The sequence below is a fragment of the Leishmania major genome, chromosome 5, assembly GCF_000002725.2.
Source record: "Leishmania major strain Friedlin complete genome, chromosome 5".
NCBI classification, from domain to species: domain Eukaryota; phylum Euglenozoa; class Kinetoplastea; order Trypanosomatida; family Trypanosomatidae; genus Leishmania; species Leishmania major.
The window spans coordinates 365,285-389,129 of record NC_007246.2 but is presented as its reverse complement, the minus strand read 5'-3'; the positions used below and the strand labels follow the sequence as shown (position 1 = coordinate 389,129).

At 58.1% G+C, this 23,845-nt stretch overlaps 10 protein-coding genes across 10 annotated transcripts; 8 read left to right on the top strand and 2 right to left on the bottom strand.

Annotated features, from left to right (window-relative positions):
• Positions 1-9: 9 nt before the first annotated feature.
• Positions 10-1,446, bottom strand: LMJF_05_1060 (putative ATPase; the record flags this gene model as incomplete). Its single annotated transcript, XM_001687531.1, has 1 exon — positions 10-1,446. One exon carries the CDS (start codon positions 1,444-1,446, stop codon positions 10-12), a length of 1,437 nt encoding a protein of 478 aa, XP_001687583.1.
• A 932-nt stretch (positions 1,447-2,378) lies between these two features.
• LMJF_05_1050 (hypothetical protein) lies at positions 2,379-3,710 on the bottom strand (the record flags this gene model as incomplete). The annotated part of the gene is made up of 1 exon (XM_001687530.1): positions 2,379-3,710. One exon carries the CDS (start codon positions 3,708-3,710, stop codon positions 2,379-2,381), a length of 1,332 nt encoding a protein of 443 aa, XP_001687582.1.
• Positions 3,711-5,162: 1,452 nt separating this feature from the next.
• On the top strand, positions 5,163-6,236 carry LMJF_05_1040 (stomatin-like protein; the record flags this gene model as incomplete). Its single annotated transcript, XM_001687529.1, has 1 exon — positions 5,163-6,236. The coding sequence occupies one exon, from the start codon at positions 5,163-5,165 to the stop codon at positions 6,234-6,236; it is 1,074 nt and encodes a 357-aa protein (XP_001687581.1).
• Positions 6,237-6,730: 494 nt separating this feature from the next.
• Positions 6,731-7,168, top strand: LMJF_05_1030 (conserved hypothetical protein; the record flags this gene model as incomplete). Its single annotated transcript, XM_001687528.1, has 1 exon — positions 6,731-7,168. One exon carries the CDS (start codon positions 6,731-6,733, stop codon positions 7,166-7,168), a length of 438 nt encoding a protein of 145 aa, XP_001687580.1.
• Positions 7,169-7,682: 514 nt separating this feature from the next.
• On the top strand, positions 7,683-10,442 carry LMJF_05_1020 (conserved hypothetical protein; the record flags this gene model as incomplete). Its single annotated transcript, XM_001687527.1, has 1 exon — positions 7,683-10,442. One exon carries the CDS (start codon positions 7,683-7,685, stop codon positions 10,440-10,442), a length of 2,760 nt encoding a protein of 919 aa, XP_001687579.1.
• A 937-nt stretch (positions 10,443-11,379) lies between these two features.
• LMJF_05_1010 (methyltransferase-like protein) lies at positions 11,380-13,227 on the top strand (the record flags this gene model as incomplete). Its single annotated transcript, XM_001687526.1, has 1 exon — positions 11,380-13,227. One exon carries the CDS (start codon positions 11,380-11,382, stop codon positions 13,225-13,227), a length of 1,848 nt encoding a protein of 615 aa, XP_001687578.1.
• An 894-nt stretch (positions 13,228-14,121) lies between these two features.
• On the top strand, positions 14,122-14,433 carry LMJF_05_1000 (conserved hypothetical protein; the record flags this gene model as incomplete). The annotated part of the gene is made up of 1 exon (XM_001687525.1): positions 14,122-14,433. One exon carries the CDS (start codon positions 14,122-14,124, stop codon positions 14,431-14,433), a length of 312 nt encoding a protein of 103 aa, XP_001687577.1.
• Positions 14,434-16,077: 1,644 nt separating this feature from the next.
• LMJF_05_0990 (conserved hypothetical protein) lies at positions 16,078-16,350 on the top strand (the record flags this gene model as incomplete). Its single annotated transcript, XM_001687524.1, has 1 exon — positions 16,078-16,350. The coding sequence occupies one exon, from the start codon at positions 16,078-16,080 to the stop codon at positions 16,348-16,350; it is 273 nt and encodes a 90-aa protein (XP_001687576.1).
• Positions 16,351-17,082: 732 nt separating this feature from the next.
• Positions 17,083-18,528, top strand: LMJF_05_0980 (putative NADH-ubiquinone oxidoreductase,mitochondrial; the record flags this gene model as incomplete). The annotated part of the gene is made up of 1 exon (XM_001687523.1): positions 17,083-18,528. The coding sequence occupies one exon, from the start codon at positions 17,083-17,085 to the stop codon at positions 18,526-18,528; it is 1,446 nt and encodes a 481-aa protein (XP_001687575.1).
• A 1,390-nt stretch (positions 18,529-19,918) lies between these two features.
• Positions 19,919-21,031, top strand: MST (3-mercaptopyruvate sulfurtransferase; the record flags this gene model as incomplete). The annotated part of the gene is made up of 1 exon (XM_001687522.1): positions 19,919-21,031. The coding sequence occupies one exon, from the start codon at positions 19,919-19,921 to the stop codon at positions 21,029-21,031; it is 1,113 nt and encodes a 370-aa protein (XP_001687574.1).
• Positions 21,032-23,845: the final 2,814 nt, after the last annotated feature.

Sequence of the window (23,845 nt, the reverse complement as noted above, 5' to 3'; positions counted from 1 at the left end):
TGGTGCATCTCATCGCGTAGATAAATCCACTTCCTGTGGCTCATGAGGGATCTCAAGGTACTCCTTTGTGCGCATCTCGAACAGACGCGACACACACCGGTCCATTTGAAACGCGCTATCATCCACATCCACTAGCCTATTACCACTTTCGCGCTCGAACTCGGAAAGCTGATCGACCCGTTGAGCATCGCCTTCGATTCTGCCCGCGGCCTCTTCTTTCGGAGCTTGCAGCTGCGGCGGCTCAACCGCAGCGTGAATCATTACCTTGCACCTATGCCCGTACAGCGTATCGATGAGCAGCAGAAACCGGCTCTTCACATCGCTGTTCTCGTACGGAAACTGGGGCACACCATTGATGAAGATCGTGTGAAACGTCTTGGCAATCACCTCGTAGTCTGCCGCAGACTTTTCACCGCCGCAGAGCTCATAGAAGTCGAAGTAGCACACACCTCCACATGCCCGCGGCACAATGACATCGCGCCCAAACACCTCAAGCTTCCGCTCCGTCGCAGGCATCGCCTTGCACATCTCAAGGAACAGCTTTTCGAGCTTGGAGTTGTTCTCACTGTTCATCGGGGTGAGGTAGGTGTCCGCCTGGTGGCCGAGTAACCGATGGTCGACGTTGCTCTTCATGTGATGAATGATGCACTGCTTCTTCACCAGATCGATGAAAGGAATGAACCCGCCACGGTTCAGGCCATCCTTGTACAAGTCTTCAAGGGGGCGGTTTGAAGTGAAGATGACCACAAGTCCGATCTTGTAGAATGAATGGAAGAGACGCTTGAGAATCATGGCGTGTGCCACATCAGAGACGGCCACCTCGTCGAAGCAAAGAAGCTCAACATCGCTGATCATCCGCTGCGCCACCTCGTCGAAGAGATTGATCTCGGCATCCGGGGTTCGGCGGCGATTGTCACTGGTGTTGTAGCGCACCATGTTTGTCCGGTTTGCAGGGTCTTGCATCTCCTCCTTCGACTTGTAGCGGATTGAATTCGACGTCTTCTGCATATCCAGCATGAACTGGTGAAAGTGAAGGCGCCGCTTGCGGATCTCGGGGGGCGCATTGTCGTACAGCAGGTCCATGAGCATGGTTTTGCCGCATCCCACCCCACCCCACACGTACAGCCCCTTCACCTGCGACAGGGGATGGTACACCGCCTTGTTGTCATCACTAAGGGCCTGCTCCACCTTTTTCTCCTGCTCACGACGAAGAAAAAGAGACGGGATAATTCCTAGACGATTGGGAGGGCGAAGCTCTACTTGCCGCTTCGGGACACCGATGCGCTTACTCTCCTTTGTGTACTTCATCAAATCATCGTAAAGACGGTCAAACACAGGCAGAGCACTAATTTGATTTTGATCGTTTGAGATGTCTCCCCGCAAGACAAGCTGCCGGTAGGCCTCGGAAGGTCGGAGGGAGAGGAGAACAGACGCTCGCCGAAACATACTGTTAAGAATCGTCTACGGAAAAGAAAACGACAAAAATCAACACTGAGCACCCGTAAAAGCAAGCGAAAGAATCACCACAGCAACGCATGCAGTGTGCCTGTGACTCTCTCACGAGCCCACAATGCAGTCAACAAGCAGCTGCACCAGTAGAAAGCCGGGAGAAGAGAAAAGATTCGTTGAGCAAGCCTAAATGGAAAGAATCAGTGTGCTTTTCACCTCAACCGAGGCTCGCGTCGCAAGCGCGCCACAAGGAATCCAACAAGCGCGATGTTAACATACGCATCCTTAAAGCATGTAACCGCGTTTTGTTTCATTGTTTCAATCGTGTAAAACAGCTTGTTAGCTGATCAAAAGAGCCGCTCGACGTCACGATAAAGGTTTTCTTTTTCCTCTGCCACATTTCTATCATGCCATAGAGCATCTGTTCAACTCTATCTGGCCTGTCACAGGCCCACTGCGTGGTGCAAGGAAGCGGTAGAGAGGCGGCATAGCAATTCCGACTCAGTCATCTGAGCACGGCATCTGCCCTAAGCTATGCCCGGCCTCCGCTTCGCAGGTCGCCTCACAGTCGCTCCCAATCATGCCGGCCACCATGTGGTGCATCCCCCTCAGGGTGGGTTAGGCCCCCCTACAAGCAGGCAGTCAGGGCCAGGTGGGATGCGTCCAAGTCACGTCGACACTCTGCCCATCATGTGGATGGCACAAGCGTACTTACTGTCGCAGGTGGCTCCGACGCAGCGCCGTCGTGGACCTGGCACTGCCGACATCGGCAGCGATGCACCGTCCTGACCCCCCACAGGGGTGGGTACTCGACCCTCACACCGCGCTGGGGTGTCCTCCGACTTTACGGTTCATGAAACAAGGAGAAAATATATGGAAAAAGTTAAATCGCTCAAGCGCACTGTTCGCGGTCTATAAGAACGTAGTTTTTACGCCGAAGGGCGTTCGTCGACACCGTAGGGCGCATAGTCGGCCGCAACGCGGCGCGCAGCTTTGAGGAAGACATCTCGTGTAACCTCTGCCATATTTTCGCTTTCGTACATATCGAGGATTGTGGAAAGCGGTATTTCAGCGTTTAAAGTGGAGATACTGATATCCGCCGGGTTCGATATCGCCGGCACCTTCTCGCCGTTTTCCGTGAAGAGCTTGATGCCCTCCAACGTGGCCTGATAGCGACGGTGCTCGATCCAGGCTCGGCGCGCGTACGACTGCAGGAAACAGCGATTGTAGTGCTCCTGAAAGCACTTGGCCATCCACGAGCCGTCAGCAGTCAGTCGTTCGTCGTAGTAGCTCTGTCGCTTACTGTGAAACTTTTCCGTGTCCGCTCGAACCTTGGCCGCGTGACGAGCTGCTCGGGCCTCCAGAAGATCCTCATAAAAGCTCTTGCGCCTTTTTGTGAAGTCGTGGACCTCATCTTGCACAACCTTTTCGTAAAAGCAGGTTCGCTGCACTACGTAGCTACGGATATCTTGATCGGAAAGGTCGTTCCCGATGCCAGCAGCATCGCCAAAGTCGCGCAGGGTGTCGTCCATCTCCATTTCTTGCATGACCTCAATCACGTTCATATTCAGCTGTTTCAGCGGAGTCTCACCGTTGGCACCAAGTTGGTCACTCTTCTTCACACGCGCACGGTATGCAAGAAGTGCGTTGTGATACTTCTCCACATCCGCATGCAGGCGAGCTTCATACTCTGTTTCCCTGGCCTTTGTAAACTGAATCACATCGTTGTTGAGGTCGTTCTTGTACTTCTCCGCCTCCAGCCGTTGTATCTCATCGTGAATTTCCTTTTGCTCACGCCGAAACTCTTCTGTTTCTTCGTTGAGACGCTGCATGTAATGGATGCGGCGCTTCGCAACAAAGTTTTCTACCTCAACCTGCTGCTCTTGCAGCATACGGCCTTCGTAAGCCGTATTAATCGATTCAAAGAAGCTTCCAGTGGCACGAAGCACGCCAGCGGTGGGGTCCCCAGCGTCCTTGTCAGAGCCGAAGAGAAAGTTCTGCTGCCCGGCTGAAACGGAGTTGAGCAGTTCCTTCAAGACTTTTTGCGGAAGAATATGTGTTCTGCCTTCCTTTGTGCTGTCGATAATGGGAGGCTGCAGAGGAGCGGTGGTCCTCTCTGTTACACCACTAACGGCGCCGCTTTCAGTTCTAGCCTCGGGATTTGGTGATGCGACAGACTTCTCCACCCTGCCTGGCCGTGTAAGTAATGCACTCGTCTTTGTCGCGAGCCGTGGAATGGCGAGGCGTGATGTATGAAACATGGCTGCACTTCTGAGCAGGAAAGAAAAAATACACGTGTAGTACCGACCGTGAATGGCAAGATAATGCTAATCACTGCAAAACGGGAAGCAACAGAAGACAGAAGAGGGACAGCGGCTCAAGTAACAAAAGGAAAAGGATGAGATCGACTGTGGCAAATAATCAATGGAGTCAGACATATTAAAGAAGTGCACATCTGTTCGGCTCGCAGAATACACTAAGCTGTGCGCAGCTTGGCGACACGGCGTGCAGTGCCGCTATCTGTTTCTTCTATAAGCTCCCTCAGGTGAAGATAAACACACACCTATAAAAAGCCCCTCTTTCAGATTATGAAGAGCTGCGAATACGTTCGCACGTTTGCTCTCTGTGATGCCTCTCAAGAAGGTAACATCTTCAGGTCCAGTTCCGGGCAGCTTTGCATACGTCGTCTCCCCCTCTCCCTCATTTTACTACTCTGGAAAATCAGCACAGAAACACGTACATCCCTGATGACGGGGGAGACCCCAGCGCGGTGTGAGGGTCGAGTACCCACCCCTGTGGGGGGTCAGGACGGTGCATCGCTGCCGATGTCGGCAGTGCCAGGTCCACGACGGCGCTGCGTCGGAGCCACCTGCGACAGTAAGTACGCTTGTGCCATCCACATGATGGGCAGAGTGTCGACGTGACTTGGACGCATCCCACCTGGCCCTGACTGCCTGCTTGTAGGGGGGCCTAACCCACCCTGAGGGGGATGCACCACATGGTGGCCGGCATGATTGGGAGCGACTGTGAGGCGACCTGCGAAGCGGAGGCCGGGCATAGCTTAGGGCAGATGCCGTGCTCAGATGACTGAGTCGGAATTGCTATGCCGCCTCTCTACCGCTTCCTTGCACCACGCAGTGGGCCTGTGACAGGCCAGATAGAGTTGAACAGATGCTCTATGGCATGATAAAAACGTGGCAAAAGAGAGTGTTGCACATTGTGTGGAATCGCTTCATCGTGCAAGGTAAGGGGGTTAACCACCTCAGCAGGGAGCTGATCCCCTACAACAGCGAAGGTTTCGCATGTTCGCAAAACCAGCACACGCGCACTTGAGCATCAGTGGCCTCAAACTTGGTTCCCAGAATCTGAGCCTGTTCAAAAGCTCACTTTTCGCCGTTATGAAGCTAACAGCACCTGAACTGGAAGCCAGTTGAGACCCCATGTGTTTGAACAAACCAACTGTTCATTTTCGCTACGTGATCAAAACAAGAGACGAAGCGCTGCACTTCTGATTTTGTACTGCCCGCTTCTCTACAATGACAAGACAAGCGTCGAACAGAAGACAAACCCTTTGAAGTCCGCCGCTCTCAATCCCCCTTCAGTCTCACCGCCACCCGCTAATGTTGAAGTGCTCTTTTTCATTTTCCTCCTCTGCATTCTCTGTTTTCATTCGGCTTTAAACTCAAGAATCAGATGCGAGTTGGAACAAAAAGATGCTTCGTCGTGGAATTGTACTTCTTCAGTACGGAGCTCAAGGTGCCTCGTATCCCATCAACTCAGCCCCTCAAGAGCACCCTTCGGGAGGCAGCGCTTCCTCCCGTATGATGATGCAGCGCTCGCAGAAAATGCTGCTTGACCCTGCCTCTTTTATTGAGCGCCCACCACGAAACACCCTTTTCAACATTGTCCCGCAAGGCCACGAATACGTCGTGGAGCGACTTGGTCGCTATCACCGCACACTGGACTCTGGATGGTGGGTGGTGGTACCCTTCATCGATAAGATTCGCTACAACTACAATGTGAAGGAGCAGGGTATCGAAATTCCAAACCAATCAGCAATCACATCTGACAATGTGATGGTGGAGATTGACGGCGTTCTCTTCCTCAAGATCGTGGATTCGTGTAAAGCCAGTTACAATATTGAGAACCCCGTGTTCAACTTGATTAACTTGGCACAAACAACAATGCGCAGCGAGATCGGGCGGATGTCGCTGGATAGCCTCTTTAGGGAGCGGGCAAGTCTTAACCAGAGCACTGTGGAAGTGCTTCGTCGTGAAGCAAACGAGTGGGGTATTGAGTGCAAACGCTACGAAATTCGAGATATTGTGGTGAGCGAGCTGGTGCGCCGCTCGATGGATCTGCAGGCTGAGGCAGAGCGAAAGAAGCGCAAGCTCATTCTAGAGAGCGAAGGTGAGTCTACCGCGACGATCAACCGCGCTAATGGTATGAAGATTGCGCAGCAGTGCGTTGCAGATGCTGAGAAATACACAGCTGAACGGCAGTCGGAAGGCGCTGCAGCTGCCATCCGAGTAAAGGCAGCTGCGGTGTCCGACAACATTTCCATCGTCTCCGACGCCATTGAAAAGGCGAAGCACAGCAACGAGGCCATCTCTCTCCGTGTGGCGGAAAGCTATATTGAGAAGTTTGGCGAACTGGCAAAAGAATCCAACACAGTGGTTATGTCTCAGCCAGTGAGTGATCCTGCGATGTTTGCGACCCAAGCGCTCTCCGTGTTCAACACTGTCGCCACCTCTGCAGCTAAGCGTTCGCCGCCAACCGGAAAGTAGCTAAGCAAGACTAGTTTTCCAGCAGGTAAGTGTGTTTTTGTTTTAGCGCTGCGGTGTGTCGCCCCGCGCTGTAACCCTCACAGGATTTCAATCTGGTGTGCCTTGTGCTCCTCTGGCTCAAAGACGAACACGTGGCCTGAAACTATTTCGTTTCTGTTGTTGTCACCCAGTGAGGCACCATTCGTGCAACACATTCGCTTGCGGCGTACCTGTAACTTTATCGGTTGCTTTCCCTGAAAAAGCGCTGTTACACTTTGCGATGAATAGGGCTAAGCATAAATTCACGTATGTGATGTCGGCTTATTCCTCACAGTGGTTTCATTTCCACACAAAAGATAACACCGTGGCATCCCGATTACTGCTCTCTTCTCTAGCATTCTCCCATTCCTCTCCCCTTTCTTTGCCATACTGCTTCTTTCACTAACTCCGCTGATTTCCAAACAAAGGTGTAGCTACTTTCCCAAGACTCTCTTTTTCGCAAAGCGCACTGGAAGATGCAGTGCACTTTCCTCAAGCTCTCTTCACGCCGTGGCAGCGCGTTTGCCGCCAGTCTTCTCCTCCTTGCCAACTCTCAGAACATGCGCGCGGCGGACGCCGTGCAGCGTATCGAAGCGGAAGAGTTTGCAAAAAGCTACCAGATGAAGCCTATGGCCGATCACCCACGCTCCTTGTTCGAGTACAAGAGTAGCGCTAAGGGTGCAGAGGTCGGCGCGCGTAACGAAGCAGCGTTTATGAACTACGAAACCTTCACTCCGCAGACACTTTCGGGACGCTTGGTGATGCCTGGCGACATCAATCTCCTGACCGTCTCGCCGTTGTACTGCGCGCTCCTCTGCATTGCTGCCGCTGGATGGGGGGTTTTCTACTGGGATATGTATTGCCGCAAAAACTACGAGACTGTCCTCATCGCTAGGCCCAAGGATATGCAGTAATACTTCTTTCTTCCTAAAGCCCTCTGCGTACAAAGCTGCAGTCCGCGCATCTCATAAGTTGATCATGTCGGGCGAGAATCATTAGTACTTAGTTTTTTTTTCAGCAGCGCGGACTAGCCATACTTTCATGATAGCGAATTCGTCTGCCTTTCTCAACTCGCTTTCGTGGATTGCCCCTCTACATACCGAACAAAAAAAAGGAAAACGCTGCGGATGCGCGCTAGCCAGTAACGAAGCGAACAAACGCAAGCAGAGAAAGGGGAAATTGTCGGAAGCAGTGTATCGCCATTAAAATAGCTTCGGCGCCCTTAGTTCTCTGCCCTTTAGCCTGCTTTTTTTTTATGATGGGCTTACAGCCAAAAGTGTATCATCATGAAGCGTTTATGTTGACTTGCCGCTTTAAGCAAATGAGCACCAAGTTTCCCTCGCGCTCTCACCTCTCTGCCCTTTTCTGATGTTGGCACAAGCCCACATTTGTAAGTCTACTGCATTTACCAGCCGGAACGCAGTCTTAATGGCCTCGTCGTCCGCCACTGCATCGAGGGCGGATCGGCTCCAGGCCTTCCTCCGGTCTCCCGATATTCCCGCCTCTTTTTACACCAACAACACAAGAGATGACAACCTGATCGCAGTCACCACGCAGTTTGACATCCTGTACCACAAGTACTTTCCTGACCGCAAGCCACTGTTTCTCTTGCCGAATAATGAGTGTCAGCGGCGAAAGATGATCTGCTCGTTTGTGCGTCCAACGTCGCTGCCGTACGACGAACTCTTTGACTTGGAGGGGACCTGCCAGTTTGTGGCCGACTACGTGCGCTACGAGCCTCTCTACGATCCATCCATGTACGACGATGAGTACGACGACACAGTGGAGCAACTCCCGCAGCAAATTGTCTCGCCCGCAACAGTGCTGGACTGGCAGGTTGGAAACTGCTTTGAAATGTCTCTCGTGCTCACATCTTTTCTCATTGGCGCCGGATTCAACGCCTACGTTGTCATCGGTTCCGCAACCAAGGCTGTTTGCTTGTCCGATCAGAAAAGCACCATGTGGGAAGGCGAACTGCCCAAGGAGGTCAACTCCGATGATGAAGTGGAAGATGACATGCCACAAAATAACCCGTATGTGGCCCTGATTCCAGAGAAGCTGACGCTGCGGCTGACAACAGATCCCGACCCAGCATCGGTCAGCAAGAAGAACAGCATCATGGCCAGTGCCAGTGACTATCCCAAGGACATCGACACCCCAAATGTGCGCGGCGGTGCCGTCAAGCCGATTCACTCCTGGGTGCTCGTCCTGCCTGACGGCAGGCGGTCTGTCTCCAAGGCGGTTTTCGTGGAGCCGTCCACGGGGCAGCTGATAGCCTTCTCTTCCACCGACAGTCGGTACACCTCAGTCGAGGCGCTCTTCAACCATCAAGACTACCACGTGAACATGCGACCTGAGGCTCCCGTGAGCTCTCTCTCCCCCGACTTAGCCGACCGAAGCCAGTGGGAAAGCCTCTTTTTGCATGCGAACCTTAGTGACGACGAGGCGGAGAGCCTCGCCGGTACCTTATCGGCGACACAGCGCGCCTTCACAAACGAGCTGGCCGCGACCACGACCGCCGCCACAGTGAACACGGCCGAAGTATTCGACTCGTCAAGGAGTCGGCGCATGTATATTCCCAATCTGTGGTCGACCGAGCTGACCTTGAACCGCCACCAGTACGAAAGCCGCTACCCCGCTGGATACAAGGAAATCACGTACGCGAACGCCGTGGTGCGCCGCTACGCACCCTACTCGCAGAGCGACTATCGAATTTTGGAGGTGGTAGTGCCAGACGCCGAGTACGCTGAGTTGCACGAGACGCACGTCTTCTACGCTCACCGTGCCGACAAGCTCCGCCGCGCCACTGTCTCTCCCTCACTCGTCCCGCAGTCGTCTTCCAAGGAGTCCTTGATCTTCTCCAGCCCGTCGTCGGTATCACTGGAGAAGGTGCCGGGAAGGCCCCGCAAGATAGTGGAGTGGTACGAGAAGGGCCGCATGCACAACACGTCCGTCGAGGGCCTTCGGGAGCTCATCTACGAGCCCGGCAAGCAGCGGACCATGAAGTTCTACTGGAGAGCGCGCAGCGACGGCCTGTACTGCCGCACGGAGCTGCTATACGACGCGAGCACGCTACGTAAGGTGAAGGAGTTCTACAAGGGTCGAAGCGACCGACTGTGGTACCGCAGCTTCAGCTACGGCCGCCCATCCACGATGCGTGAGAGGGACATGCACAGCCTCATTCTGCAGGGCCCTGGGAACGTCTCGGCATTGCATGTATATCCACGACTGGATCCAGTGCGCATCAGTCAGAAGTTTCTGCGCGATGAGAGTGTGCCGGCACGCAAGGACGTGGCCAAGACGACCTTCCTGCGCCCTGCGTCGGAGGGCAAGAGTGGTGGCAACAGCAGCGCCCCCACGGTGGGGGAGATATGGGTATTCTTTCACTATGACGCGGGCAGCATCCTCCGTCCATATCACATGTTCGCAAAGCCGTCGTCTTCGGTGGAGGAGTACATCGCCGCCTCCGCTGCGGGCAAGCCGGCAGAGCCGCCGATGCGGGTGGTCTCGCTGCCCGGCGAGGAGCCGCCAAGCGAGCTCGACCTGTACAATGAGCGCAAGTGGCTGAACGCTGTGGAGGCGGCGTGCTTGATGGAGCAGCGGGTGACCTCAGACGAGTGCATGGACATTCTCAAGAGCATCGAGCAGGGACACAACAAGCCACAGCACGTCCTTAGTGCGTACGACACGCTGCGCAATAGACCGAAGGAGACGGAGGCGGAGCGCGCAAGGAAGCTCGCCGAGGCAGCCCGTCGCGAGGAGTCACGCAAGGACTACCTTGCCCCCTACATCGCCAAGCTCGAGATGCCGGCTGACTTCGACGGCAACTATCTCAACGTCCTCTTGTCAAAGGAACAGGCGAAGCAGGTGAGAGACGAGGCGCTGCAGGAGCTGAAGGATCGGCTCATCCAGCGAGGCCACATTATGCAGAGTCGCATGGACAAGGAAAAGGCAGAATTCAACAAGCGGCAGCAGCTGTACCGCAAAAACTGTGATGCATCAGCGCTGGAGGGCGACAAGGAGACCGAGGCCTTTGCCCTCTACTGCAAGGAGGCGACATGGCGTATGAAGGTGCTGGATGAGCGACTGCTGCAACACATCGATCATGCGAGTGACAAGTACAATCAACTGGCCCAGCGACTCGCCGAAGACCCGCGTCTCTCCGCCTTGTACAACCCCACTCACTGAGAGAGACACCGAGGAACCCGCATATGGTACCTGGGCGCGTGCTTGCCTCCCTCAGCGAAGGCGCGTTCGTCGGTGTGTCTGTGACTGCGAGCCTCTCGATGGGCTCATCAGCCACGCCTGACGCGCTCTTGCCTTTCCCAGTGTCCCGGACGGCGTTCGTCGTACTTGTTGTTTTCCCCTTCTGCTCTCTTGATGTACAAGTAGCCCCCCCCCTCCTCTCCCTTCCCTCCCTCCTGTGTGCAGGTGTGCGTCATGGATTACCATTGCGACCGTAGGAGCAGGGACAAGGGATGGCGTGTGAGTGCGGTGGCATGCACGCAGCCAAGGTTGTTTCAACAGCGGCACGTATGTGTAGACGTTTTGACATATATATATATATATGTATGTGTACATGTGCGTGTATGTTTTCCTTGGCGCAGGTTGGATGTTGATTAGATCCTTGAGAACACACGGCAACGAAAGGATGAAGCAAAACGACACCACGTCACCTCACGTGTGGTTCCACTCCTGCGCCCCCGCTCCCAGATCCGCATAGACACACAACGGGAGGAGGATGAGAGGGGAGGGGAGGGGGGAAGAAGAGAGGTGCAGCAGACAGTCGTGAGAGATTGTAACTGCAGATGGAGAAAACGGAGAAGGACGGCATCCACCTTTCACGCCGTCTTGCCTCTTTCTGTGTGTCAAGTAGCTCCTTTCCCTCACATGCACTTCTCTTCATGCGCCATCCTGTTCCTCCTCTCAAGGCCCACGCACAAGGCATCCACTGCACTCCGGCTTCATACGCTGGAGCACACACACACACACGCACGCACGCACGCACAGCTGACATCCTCCCCACCGTGTGTCTCTTCTGCTCTGCTGCTTTTCCGCCGTCGAAGCAAGTGTGCAAAAAAAGTGCAGAAGCAAGGGAGAGAGCGCGAGGTGTTGAACTCCAGCGATGAAGTACGTGGCAGTCTTTGCCTCCTCGGCGAGTCTGGCTGACTTTCGGTTGCCAGAGTTTCAGTTTGTAGCCGCCACACTGGGGGTCCCCATCACGTTTCTGGACGACAAGATCCCATGGGTTGCAGGCGGCGGCGATACGTTTTGGTTCAGCGTCTTCGAGTCGCCGGCGAGCCGTTCCGAGCTCAAGGCCCTCGCGGAGCGTTGCGCGCTGTTGCGCGGAGTGTACACGCTCTTTGAGACCGCACCTACACTGGAGGACCTCTACGTGTGCCTCGAAGAGCGCCATGGTAGCGCGCCAGGATCTGCAGGCCCATCTCTGGCCTCCTCCCCCACCACCGCTGCCACCGCCTTTGTCGGCGAGGACGAGACGACGCACCTCACGAGCTCGACATACTCCTACCAGGTAGAGACAATCGGCAAGAAGTACTCCGCGGACGCCAAGCGTGCAGTGGCGGAGGCGGTGCTGAAGCGTGTGCCGCGCGCTGGCGAGGTCGAGTGGCGACAGCCGGGCCGCGCCTACTACGTATTCCTCCAGCACGCTGTCGAGAACCCGCCGCCTGGAGCGCAAGGATGGGTATCGAATGGGCCACTGCTGCGCGTCTTTCACTGCCGCCTCTGCGTCGAGTCCAGCCGCAGTGCGCTGCTCGCTACGTACGACCTGCGAAAGCGGCCCTACATCGGCACAACCTCCATGCCGCCGGAGGAGTCGCTCATGATGGTGAACATGTCAGGCGTGTGTCGCGGCCACTACGTGTACGACCCGTTCTGCGGCACGGGGAGCCTGCTCATCGCGGCGGCGCACTACGGCGCTAGGACCTTCGGCTCCGACGCCGATGGACGGGCGATGCGGGCTGGCACGGAGAAGGGAAAGACGAGTCCACAGATGCAGCAGCAACGCCGTCTGGCGCTCGCAGCCTACACCGAGGAGCAGTTGTGCGTCTTGACGGAGGAGGAGCGTGTGCTGCCAAGCATGATCACCAACTTTAAGCTGTACCGCCTGCCACCACCTGACAGAGCTCGCATGAACTTCTCCGCGTGGCCGCGGACGTGGCATGCCTGCGCGCCGCATCTCGGCTCCGGCGGCATCTTCGACAGCATCATCACGGACCCGCCGTACGGCTTACGCGAGCCGCGCAAGAGGATGGAAACGACGGCTGCCACCATCCCAACGGCAGCGGCAGCGGCGGCTTCTACGGAGGCTGGCAGCGACAACGCCGCCAAGCAGCAAGCTGTCACTTTCTCCGCCTACCCCACCCACGAGGTGCTGCTGGATCTCGTCATGTTCGCCGCCACGTACCTCGTCGTCGGAGGCCATCTCACCTTCTGGCACCCCACCACCGATCACTACACGAACGACGAGCTACCCAGTCACCCGTCCCTGAGCATTGTGTGCGACATCATGCAGCGGGTGTCGCTCAAGGTTGTGCGCCGCCTCATCGTTCTACGAAAGGTCATGCCGGTGCCGAAGCCGCCGCCGTCGCGCGAATCCTGCGCCGCGAAGAAGTCCCCAGATGACCTGCGTGTGCTCATGGACGCAACGGAGATACCGGACAACGCAGACTACATGCACTACCGCGCCAAGCGCGAGCGGAAGCGCCAGGCAGCGCACAAGTACAAGGCGTCCGCAGGCGCCTCCTCTTCCCCCTCCACCCCTGCGGCAGGGGTGGATGTCGGCAGCGGCAGCGATGGAGGCAACCGGCGCGGTCGAAAGCACAGCCGGCTGGACGGGCAGGAGAAGATTGTGGCAAATCGGCAGCGCAACATCGAGCTGCGGGCGGCGAAGCAGGCGGCCTCGCACCTCGCGAATACGGCGCACAAGACGGTCGACCATAGCCGACCGTGAAGGATGATGAAGGACGAAGACGATCCCGTACCCCCACGGTATCTCTATCCGCATCTTTTCACGTCATCGGACTCTCCTCTTTCATCGCGTCTGCTCCTGCATGTGCCTCGGTGACGAAAGCGAGATGGAGCCAGGAGTGGTTGCGCCGATGGTGGCGACAGTGTCCATCGTTGCATGTGTACCTGTGTGTACTTTCTCGTGTAATGCAGGTAGTCGTATGGGAGAAAGGGGATGGTGAACGCAAGCCTACTTGTGTCTGCAGGCGGCGTGCGTTGCGTGGTCTGGGTTTTAGCACACGTAACGTGCCGCCGCCTGCACCCTCTCTCTCTCTACTGCCCTCCGCCTCCTCTAAGACATCAACCCCCTCGACACGCCACTGCAAGGCGTAGAGACGCACAGATACACACACAGACACACTCGTGAGCAGCACAAGTGCGCGCATGTTCTCTTCTTGGCAGATGTCTTTCTGATTATCTGTGTGTGTGTGTGTGTGTGACCGTGGAAGAGGGAGGAAAGGCCGACTCGGTGCGATCGGGCCACAAAGGCGTTAAGGTGAGAGCTGTGAATGCTGCGGGGGCTTACTATCATCCTTATCAACGCATCTTCTCTCTCGCGCCCCTCCGCCTTCCTCCCTAACTCTCCCCCCACCCCCCACGCCCCGGCCAACTGCGTAGGAGGTAAGATCTGACTCTCGTACCTTCTCTGCAGCCACCACTATCACTTCTCTCTCCCCACCGCTTACCCACCGTTTGCACACACACGCACCCGTCACCCTCAGGAGCCCTCTCCCTCGCTCACTCTTGCTCCCTACTCTCTCAGCTATCCACGCGTGCTCTCAGCGCTCTCTCTTCCTCTCAAGTATTACCTCCCATACAATCCACACAGGCCCGCATCATGGAGACCGAGGTAGCCAGTGGGCGTTCGGGGGCCAGGGACGGCTTTTTCGGTGCTGCCCTGCTGAGCAATCCAGCCGTCGACGCAGAGGACGAGCAGAACGAAGAGACATGTCAGGTGTTGATCCCGCCAAACATGAGCATGGGCGCCGATGACGAGGAGGTCTGCGGCGTCTGCCTCGAGCAGCCGCCGGCTGGCTGCTTTGTAGAGTTGTGGTGCTGCGGCAACATCCTGTGCGTGGCGGATGCGCAGCAGCTGGGTAAGTGTCCCTTCTGCCGTGAGGAACCACTGGTGTGGAACATCACGAAGTGATGCGTACGCATGCTCGCACTCCTTTCACGTCGGCTACTCGAGTGATGAAAGTCGCGTATAATCGATCAATGCAACCAGCAGCACCTCAGCTGTGTCTCCCCTTGCCATGCATATTTCGAAGCGATGGCAACGACGACACACACACACACACACACAGACCTCCCCCTCTCCCACCCACTACCCTCACCTTCATGCCAACATCTGCTGCCATTCTCGTCCCAACCAACGCACAGAAACGCACTGCGTATGTGCATGTGCAGATATGAGCATCAGTACCACTTCCTTGTTTTCGATTCGCTCGTTCTCTTCCCAGCGCGTATGTGAGTGGGCGTGGATCGAGTAGCTGGGGATGGGGTGGAATGGGGTCGGTGTAACGGCATCTCTGCTTTCATAGTGTGTGTGTGTGTGTGGTACGCTCTGCCCTCCCTACCTCCCACCCCAACGCCGCGACTTCTTTGGTTCGTACGCCCTCTTCTCACGGACATGCACATGCCCATGCAGACAAGTAGAGCCATAGAGACATGTACACACACGCACATGTATATAATATTGGTGCACGTGTGTGTGTGTACATGTTATCTTCCCGCTGTGCCCACCGACATTTTTGTTTGCTTGCTTGTTTTTATGTGCTTCCTCTTGCTTCGCCACCCGCTGTTTTGGGGGGGGGGGTCGATGTGTTTGCGGGCATGTTGACCCCCCCCCCTCCCCGCCCCGCTAAGCGCCCCTGTGCGTCTACGTTGTGCTTCCTCGTCTTCTCCTCTTTTCGTTTGCTGCTACGTGCTTGCGACTTGTTGTCTTCATGTACGTGTGGGGGGTGTGGGGGTCGTGGTGGCTGTTCTTCTTGTTCGTCCATGATGCTCTGCCCTCACGGTGGCACTAATATACGACTTTTCCCTCCTCCCTCAACCACCACCAACCCACATCCGTACACCTCCCCCTCACCATCGTCATTACTGTCGTTGGTGTTGAAAAAGGAAAGAGAGTAAGGGTGTGTTGGTGTGTATGCATGCAAGCGTGAATGCGTTGAAGAAAGGGTGGAAAAGGGAGCAGAACGAGCCATGCTTCTCTCCACCACGTCCTGTAGCCGAGCATGGGGAGCCAGCCAGGGCGCATGTCTCACGTGGTTGCCGTTGCTCCCCCACTTTTGTTTTTTGCATTGCTTATTAATTTGTGCGTCGACAGCTCTTGTCGTCTCACCTCTTCGTTGTGGCTCTCTCTCTCTCCACGTCGTGTGTCCGTGTGCTCCTCTGTACTACACCAACAATGAACCTTCTTCTAGAGAAGACACACCGCAGATGTTCCCGCCCTCCATGCCCTCCCTCCCTCCACACACACACACACACACATACACGCACACCTTATCTGCGGGTGCGCCTACTCGGTTGCGGATGAGCGCTGACATGGAGGCCGTCCGACCACCGACCCACTTATCCGCCCCACTCCTCTCCACATGCGCGCTCACTGCCGCCGCCGCCGCCTCCTCCCCCCTCCCCTCCTCCTCCAGCTCGTTGAAAGAAGCGAAAACGAAAAACGCAACTGAACACCGTCATTACAGTCCACCCCCGACACACAGACACGCACATATACGGGCGAGAAAACACGAGACCGCCCCCCCCCTCCTCCTCCTCCTCCGCTCCCGTCAGGATGGTCGTCATCAAGGGCGGTGGCCAGACGTACGCCGTCGGCAATGGCCGTCAGATGGAGTGGGACGAGGTGCCGGAGTCTTTCAAGAAGAACCTGGCCGAGCAAAAGGAAATGGAGAAGTGCATGGACCTCAGAGCCAAGGCACAGCGCTGCATCAGCGATCAGGGCTTCTGGGCACCGGACTGCGTCCATCTCACCGAGGCCTTCCACCTCTGCCAGTCGCACGAGCTCACGCGAACAGAGCTGACGCAGCGCAAGGGGGCGGAGTCGTAGCCCCCTGCCCCTCCTTTTCGTCATGCAAGCGCGGGCAGCACACACACACACACACACGCACGCATACATCCATCGCTTGCTCTCTCACAAAACTCAAGAAACACACAAGACGAAAAGCAAAAATATATCGGTTCACAAGCCTGCGTGTGCACCGAGGGTGTAACACATGGCGCCGGGCGAGCACCAGATGTGCTTCTCTGTCCAACCCCGACCCCTTCCCAATGATTGCCCTTCTCTTCGTCCTCCACCCCCTCCAGTTGACTCTTTCCCTTTCCCTCTCTGTCTCTGATTGCGTAGAGTGGCATCTCTCCAGACGCTCCACCGGATTTGTAGCCCACACGTTGGCGAAACATCGTCGAGTGCGTCCACTCAGTCTGTCCTACACAGGACACCACTCGCTGCTGCCCGCCACGAGGAAGAAGGAAGGCAGGAAGGGAGGGAAAACACACGTGCAACACATTCAAAACACACGCACGCATATATATAAAGGAGGGGCAGCGGCCAGGCGGCTCTCGTTCCTAGTTGTAGGGACCGCCATTCCATCGGCGGAATAGTAGCGGTAGTACTAGCAGTCGTCGTAGTCGTAGTCGTAGTCGTAGTCGTGGTCTTCTTTTCTCTATCGCGTGTGTGTGTGAGCGTGTCGCAGCGTTGCCTGCACGAAGAGCGAAGCGTGCATTTTGCCACTGCGCCATAGCGGCTGCAACTGCGGTGCCACCACCGCGAATGGACAGGATGCGTCAGGGATGGCTCCGCTCATCCGCGGCGCTCTTGGAGCGCGTGCACGGCCACCTCAAGGATCAGGACCGCATTTTCACAAACCTGTACAATGACTTCGGCACCGGGATCGACGCGGCGGAGCGCCGTGGTGACTGGTACCGCACCAAGGACATCCTCCTCAAAGGCCATGACTGGGTGATCAACGAGATCAAGGCGAGCGGCCTTCGTGGCCGTGGCGGTGCCGGCTTCCCGTCCGGACTGAAGTGGTCCTTCATGCCCAAGAAGAAGCAGGATGACCGCCCAAGCTACATCGTGGTGAACTGCGATGAGTCGGAGCCTGGCACGTGCAAGGACCGTGAGATCATGCGCCACGAGCCGCACAAGGTGGTGGAGGGTGCACTGTTGGCCGGCTTTGCGATGCGGGCCCGCTACGGCTACATCTACATCCGCGGTGAGTTCTACAACGAGTGGCGCTCGGTCGAGAAGGCGATTCACGAGGCGTACGAAAAGGGCTACCTCGGCAAGAACGCGTGCGGCAGCGGCTGGGACTTTGACCTCTACACCTACCGCGGCGCCGGCGCGTACATCTGCGGTGAGGAGACGGCGATGATCGCCAGCATAGAGGGTGGCCAGGGCAAGCCTCGCCTGAAGCCGCCGTTCCCGGCGAACGTCGGCCTCTACGGGTGCCCGACGACGGTGACGAACTGTGAGACGGTGGCGGTGTCACCGACCATAATCCGCCGTGGCCCGCAGTGGTTCGCGCAGTTCGGCCGCAAGGGCAACGCCGGCACGAAGCTCTTTTGCATCTCCGGCCACGTGAACCGCCCGTGCACCGTGGAGGAGGAGATGAGCATGCCTCTGCGCGAGCTGCTCGAACGACACGCCGGCGGCGTGCGGGGCGGCTGGGACAACCTACTGTGCGTCATCCCCGGCGGCTCCTCGTGCCCGCTTATCCCAAAGCACATCTGTGACGACATCCTGATGGACTACGATGCGCTCAAGGAGGCGCAGACTGGCCTTGGCACGGCGGCGGTGATCGTCATGGACAAGTCCACCGACGTGATCAACGCGATTGAGCGCCTGTCGCAGTTCTACATGCACGAGTCGTGCGGCCAGTGCACGCCGTGCCGCGAGGGCAGCCCATGGCTGGACAAGATGATGAAGCGCTTCGTCAACGGCAATGCCAAGAAGGAGGAAATCTATACCCTGTGGGACGTGTCCAAGCAGATGGAGGGCCGGTCCATCTGCGCACTTGGGACGGCGGCGGCGTGGCCGGTGCAGGGACTCATCCGCCACTTCAAGCCCCTCATGGAGGAGCGCATCGAACGCTTCTGGGAGGCGAACCCGCACTGGGGACAACCTGGCTCTCCGTGGCGCCGCTGGAAGACGCACCGCTACTACACAATGCAGAAGGGTGATCGTCTCAACTGGGACGGAAAGATTGTGCGCAACTGGAACTAGTCCGTCTGTGTGTGTGTATGTGTGTGTGTGTCTTCCCCCTTCCCCTCCCTCAGCGGATCTCTCTTCTCTCCCTGAGGCCCCCGCCCCCGCCCCCTCCCCTCTCCCCTCTCCCCTCCTCTTCTCAGTGCTTGTAGTCTCTTCTTTTTCCACTGTGCTGCGCAGGACTGCCCTGTGTGCCCTTTTCTATCCGCGGTTCGTCGTCGCTGTTGTCCGTCTTGCCCGCCCCCATCTCCTCTCTGTTTCGCCTGTCTTATCATACCAAGACGAAAGAACTGCAACCGGGAGAACCGTCGCAGGCGGGAGCCCCCCCCCCTCCCACCTCCCTGACACACACACACAAACATGCACACGCAGACACAGAGAGATCGGTGTGATGGTGCTCCTCTCTACCCTGCGTGTGCCCTTTTCTGTTGTGTTTATGTACGTCTGCTGTGATGTGAGACTGGCAACGGTGGTGAGGGGCCGTGTTTGTGCGTGTGTGTGTGTGCGCGCGCGCCTTTACTCTTCCACTGGTCAAGCCCGCGAGCCATGTCGCTGTCAGTGGCGGTGGTCGTCGAGGACGCGGAAAAGAGAGACTGCATGCTCGGCGGTGCGCACGAGCTCGCATCCTGCGGAGAATCAGCGCCGCCTCCCCGTCTGCCTTCCTCAAACACGCACGCTGCTCCCGTCATGCCATGGCTCTCCCGTTTCTGTAATTCGTCCTTCGACCACCCAAACCCGCACCCCGCCCCTGCCCCTTTTCCACCATTTCTTTCGCTTCAAAAGGACGGGGGCTGCCGCCCCCACCCCTGCGCACGCCCAAATCGCCAGCACCGCCCGCCCGCCCACCCACCCCCCGCCACCAGAGAAGCACGCACAACAGCGCACGCCCCGCCACACCGGCCCCCTGCGGCTTCACGAAAGCGCGGCGCGCCGCCCGCGTTCGGTGTCTCTGCGCCCGGGACCGCCACCCACCCCACCAGCAGGGCCGCCCGCGTTTCGGCCGCGCCGCCTTCATCTCTCTTCCTGGTGTTTGCTGTCGGTTGGTGCTTGTTGTCCCCGCTCCCGTGTTGGCCCTCAGCCCCCCGCCCCCCACCCCGCAAAACACAGAACAACCCGGAAACCCCCCCCGTATGCGCCTACGGCGGCGTGATCGCCACGATGCTGGCTGACCGGGGAAGGCGGCCCCACGCCACTCATCCAACCCCCTTCCCTGCCCACATGCTTATGAAAATGCGAGCGCGCTTGCGCGTCATCGCGGGCCACTCCACACACACACACACACACACACCTCCTCCCCTATACACTTCGTACACGCTACGGGGCAGAGCAGATAGTCGAGCAGGTAAGAATATTCAAACCCCTCTCCCTCTCTCTCTCTAACGCCCCTCTTTCTTCTCTCCGTCTCAGCATGTCTGCTCCTGCTGCTGCGCCGAAACACCCGGGCAAGGTGTTCCTGGACCCGAGCGAGGTAAAGGACCACCTTGCTGAGTACCGCATCGTGGACTGCCGGTACAGCTTGAAGATAAAGGACCACGGCAGCATCCAGTACGCGAAGGAGCACGTGAAGAGCGCCATCCGCGCCGATGTGGATACGAACCTCTCTAAGTTGGTGCCCACCAGCACCGCCCGGCATCCGCTACCGCCCTGTGCTGAGTTTATCGACTGGTGCATGGCGAACGGGATGGCGGGAGAGCTGCCAGTGCTCTGCTACGATGACGAGTGCGGCGCCATGGGTGGATGCCGCCTGTGGTGGATGCTGAACTCTCTTGGCGCCGACGCGTACGTGATCAACGGCGGCTTTCAGGCCTGCAAGGCTGCGGGGCTGGAGATGGAGTCCGGCGAGCCCTCGTCGCTGCCAAGACCCGCAACGCACTGGCCCTTCAAGACGGCCTTTCAGCATCACTACCTTGTGGATGAAATCCCGCCCAACGCAATCATCACCGACGCGCGCTCCGCCGACCGCTTCGCCTCGACAGTACGACCTTACGCCGCAGACAAGATGCCAGGCCACATCGAAGGTGCGCGTAACCTCCCCTACACGTCGCACCTCGTGACACGCGGTGACGGCAAGGTGCTGCGCAGTGAGGAAGAGATCCGCCACAACATCATGACCGTCGTGCAAGGCGCGGGTGACGCGGCTGATCTATCGAGCTTCGTCTTCTCCTGCGGCAGCGGCGTCACCGCCTGCATCAATATCGCCCTGGTGCACCACCTCGGCCTGGGCCATCCGTACCTCTACTGTGGCTCCTGGTCTGAGTACAGCGGCCTCTTCCGCCCCCCCATAATGCGCAGCATCATCGACGACTACGGCATGTGCATGCAAATGCAGACCCCTAGCCTCGGCGACAACCCGAAGGCAAACCTCGACACCATGACGCTGAAGGTCGACGGCGCGCCCTGCGAGAGACCCGATGCGGAGGTGCAGAGCGCCGCAACCCACCTCCACGCTGGCGAGGCCGCTACCGTGTACTTCAAGAGCGGCCGCGTCGTCACGATCGAGGTGCCGGCAGTGCCCAACTAAGCGTGGCGAGGAAGGCGAAGAGGTGCGGTGGGCCAGCGGTGTACTTGTGCACGTCTCTGTGTGTGCATCCGCCCCGGTGAACTCCCCTCCCCTCGCTTATATAACCCTGCAGCGACCCCACCCCTCAGCGCACGCAAGCACTCGGTTACTCGAAAGTGCTAGCGGGCATTGCGTGTGTCTCCCCACTGATGGGGTGGCTGTCGTGAAAAGAAAAACGACAGAGGCACTTGTAGCGCATGACCCGTTAGCCATCGCCACCATGGCGAACCCCGAACACAAACACCCATGCGACAGGCAGCGAGCACTGTCACAACTACCCTTCGACGACCACGCTCAACTAGGTGGAAGGCGAACATACACACAGCGAGACAACAATGACCTTGCCCACCTTTCGTCCCCCTTCCACTCCGACCACTCCGTGTATGCCAGTGTTTGTGCCACAGCTTGCGCCTCCACACACGGACCCCTCCCCACACTCGCCCCCAACCATCACGGCAACCCCACCACAACCACACCCCCTGGAAAACCCCCCTGCCCACCCCGATTCCCCAGCGCGCGCCAAAAAACGTGGTCCCGCGGCGGCCGCCACCAGACACGCGAACGGGGCCGCCCCCGGCCCTAACCGCCTGGCGCTAGGCGGCGGGCCCCGCTAGCACAGGCAGCAGACGCCCCCACACACACACAAACACCGGCGGCGGCGCGCAACGGCGCCCGCGCCAAAAGGCCAGCAGACAACGAGGCGCCAAGGAAACACCGCCCCGGGCCCCCCCCCCAGCGCCGGCCAGCATTTCCCCGGGAAAACGAGCCCCTTGCCGTGCCCCACCCCGCCAAGAGACGCCCCCGCGGCCTTTTCCCGGCACCTTCTTTGGCCGCGTGGCCGGCCTTGGGTCTCATGAGAAGGGCCACCGCAGGAGTCCCCCCGCCCCATGGCGGAAAAACGCCCACGCCGGTTTTGAACGCGTGCTCTGTTCCCTTCCGCTTTTTTTTTGCCTCGCCAGCACCGCCCGCCCGCCCACCCACCCCCCGCCACCAGAGAAGCACGCACAACAGCGCACGCCCCGCCACACCGGCCCCCTGCGGCTTCACGAAAGCGCGGCGCGCCGCCCGCGTTCGGTGTCTCTGCGCCCGGGACCGCCACCCACCCCACCAGCAGGGCCGCCCGCGTTTCGGCCGCGCCGCCTTCATCTCTCTTCCTGGTGTTTGCTGTCGGTTGGTGCTTGTTGTCCCCGCTCCCGTGTTGGCCCTCAGCCCCCCGCCCCCACCCCGCAAAACACAGAACAACCCGGAAACCCCCCCCGTATGCGCCTACGGCGGCGTGATCGCCACGATGCTGGCTGACCGGGGAAGGCGGCCCCACGCCACCCACCCAACCCCCTTCCCTGCCCACATGCTTATGAAAATGCGAGCGCGCTTGCGCGTCATCGCGGGCCGCTTTTTATCCGAACCGACACCTTACTGGCACACCCACCCCCGCCCCCGGCGCCGCTAAACTAGGCGTTTGGGCGGGGGCCTCTGGCTGCGCGGCTGGTGGGTGAGGTTCGGGGCCGGAGCCGGTTCCTGGCGGCTGGCTTTATGTGTTTGAAAACGCGTGCCCGCCGCCGCACCGGGCGGTTTCTTTGGGGCCTGGCAGAAGGCCCCGCCCAACAACCCGGAAACCCCGCACAGCGCCGCGCAGGCGCCCGGAACACAGCGTTTGTTCGCCTTCCAAAGCACACAAAGGCAAAGCCTGCAGCGCGGGGCGCACAAAGCGTCGCGAAAAAAAACCTGGGGGCCGCACCGCACCCCTTTTGTTTGATTCGGCTGCATTATACTTGGCACTGGGCTTTCAGGAAAAAGGGCGGCATGGGGATATGCCAATGCGTTCGGGGGCGGCTTTTCCCCTTTGGCAAAGGGGAAAGCAATGGGGCAACAAGGGCGCCGGGGCCCTGGTTACCCAAAAGTTCTTTACCCAGTTTAAATAAAATGGCATTTTTCAAAGGAAAGCGCCCCGCGGAATCAGCAATGGTTTTCCACACGCCACAGCGGCCGCAGAGGCGTTTCCAGACCGACCTTTTGGTGGATGCGGAGCAGACGGAGCCCAAAGAGGGTTTCGCCAACCCGCCACGCGCTTGCGCCGCAGCCCTGGCGCGCGGACGAGAGGGAAACACGGCGAGACGGCCACCTTTTCCCACGCAAACGCGGGGGAAGGAAACGGTGGACCCGGCACCAGGGGGGGACTCTATCTTTCTGTCTCGGCGGCTATTTTGTGCGGGTTTCTGGCGCGGGGTGCTTCTCCCCCCGCCCCCCCCCCGCCACTTTTTTCCTTGGCATGCCCCCACTTTTCTTTTTCACCAGCCGTTTTGACCTTTGGTGTTCTTTTCTGTGGGGTTTCCCGGTGTGTTTTTTGATGCGTATGCACTCGCTTTTTCAATTTGGTCGATGGCAGAGCCCGCGCCATGATGATTTCATATTGTTTTCGAGGGCTTTTGTCGACCCGCCTTGCCCAAAAACTTCGCGCCCGGTTTTTCGCCGCGAGGCTTCCCTCATATGTGTGATGGGGAATTCGGGGGTGGGCAGAGGCCATTTGTAACCCCAGCAGGCCGGCCAATTCGCTTCTTTTCGGGCTTTTCCTCCTCTGCTCTGTTCGCTTTGGCGAACTCTGTGCCCTTGTTTCTCCCCGTCTTCGGCGCAGCGGTGTTTTTACAAAAAAAAGAGAGCTTTTGACGCCGGGGCAAGGCGCACGATAGTTTTTTTCGCCATTGTTTTGTGAGGGCGAACGCCGCGCGCTGAAGAATGGGCTTGGGAAAGGGGCCTTTCCAAATATTTCGCCCATTG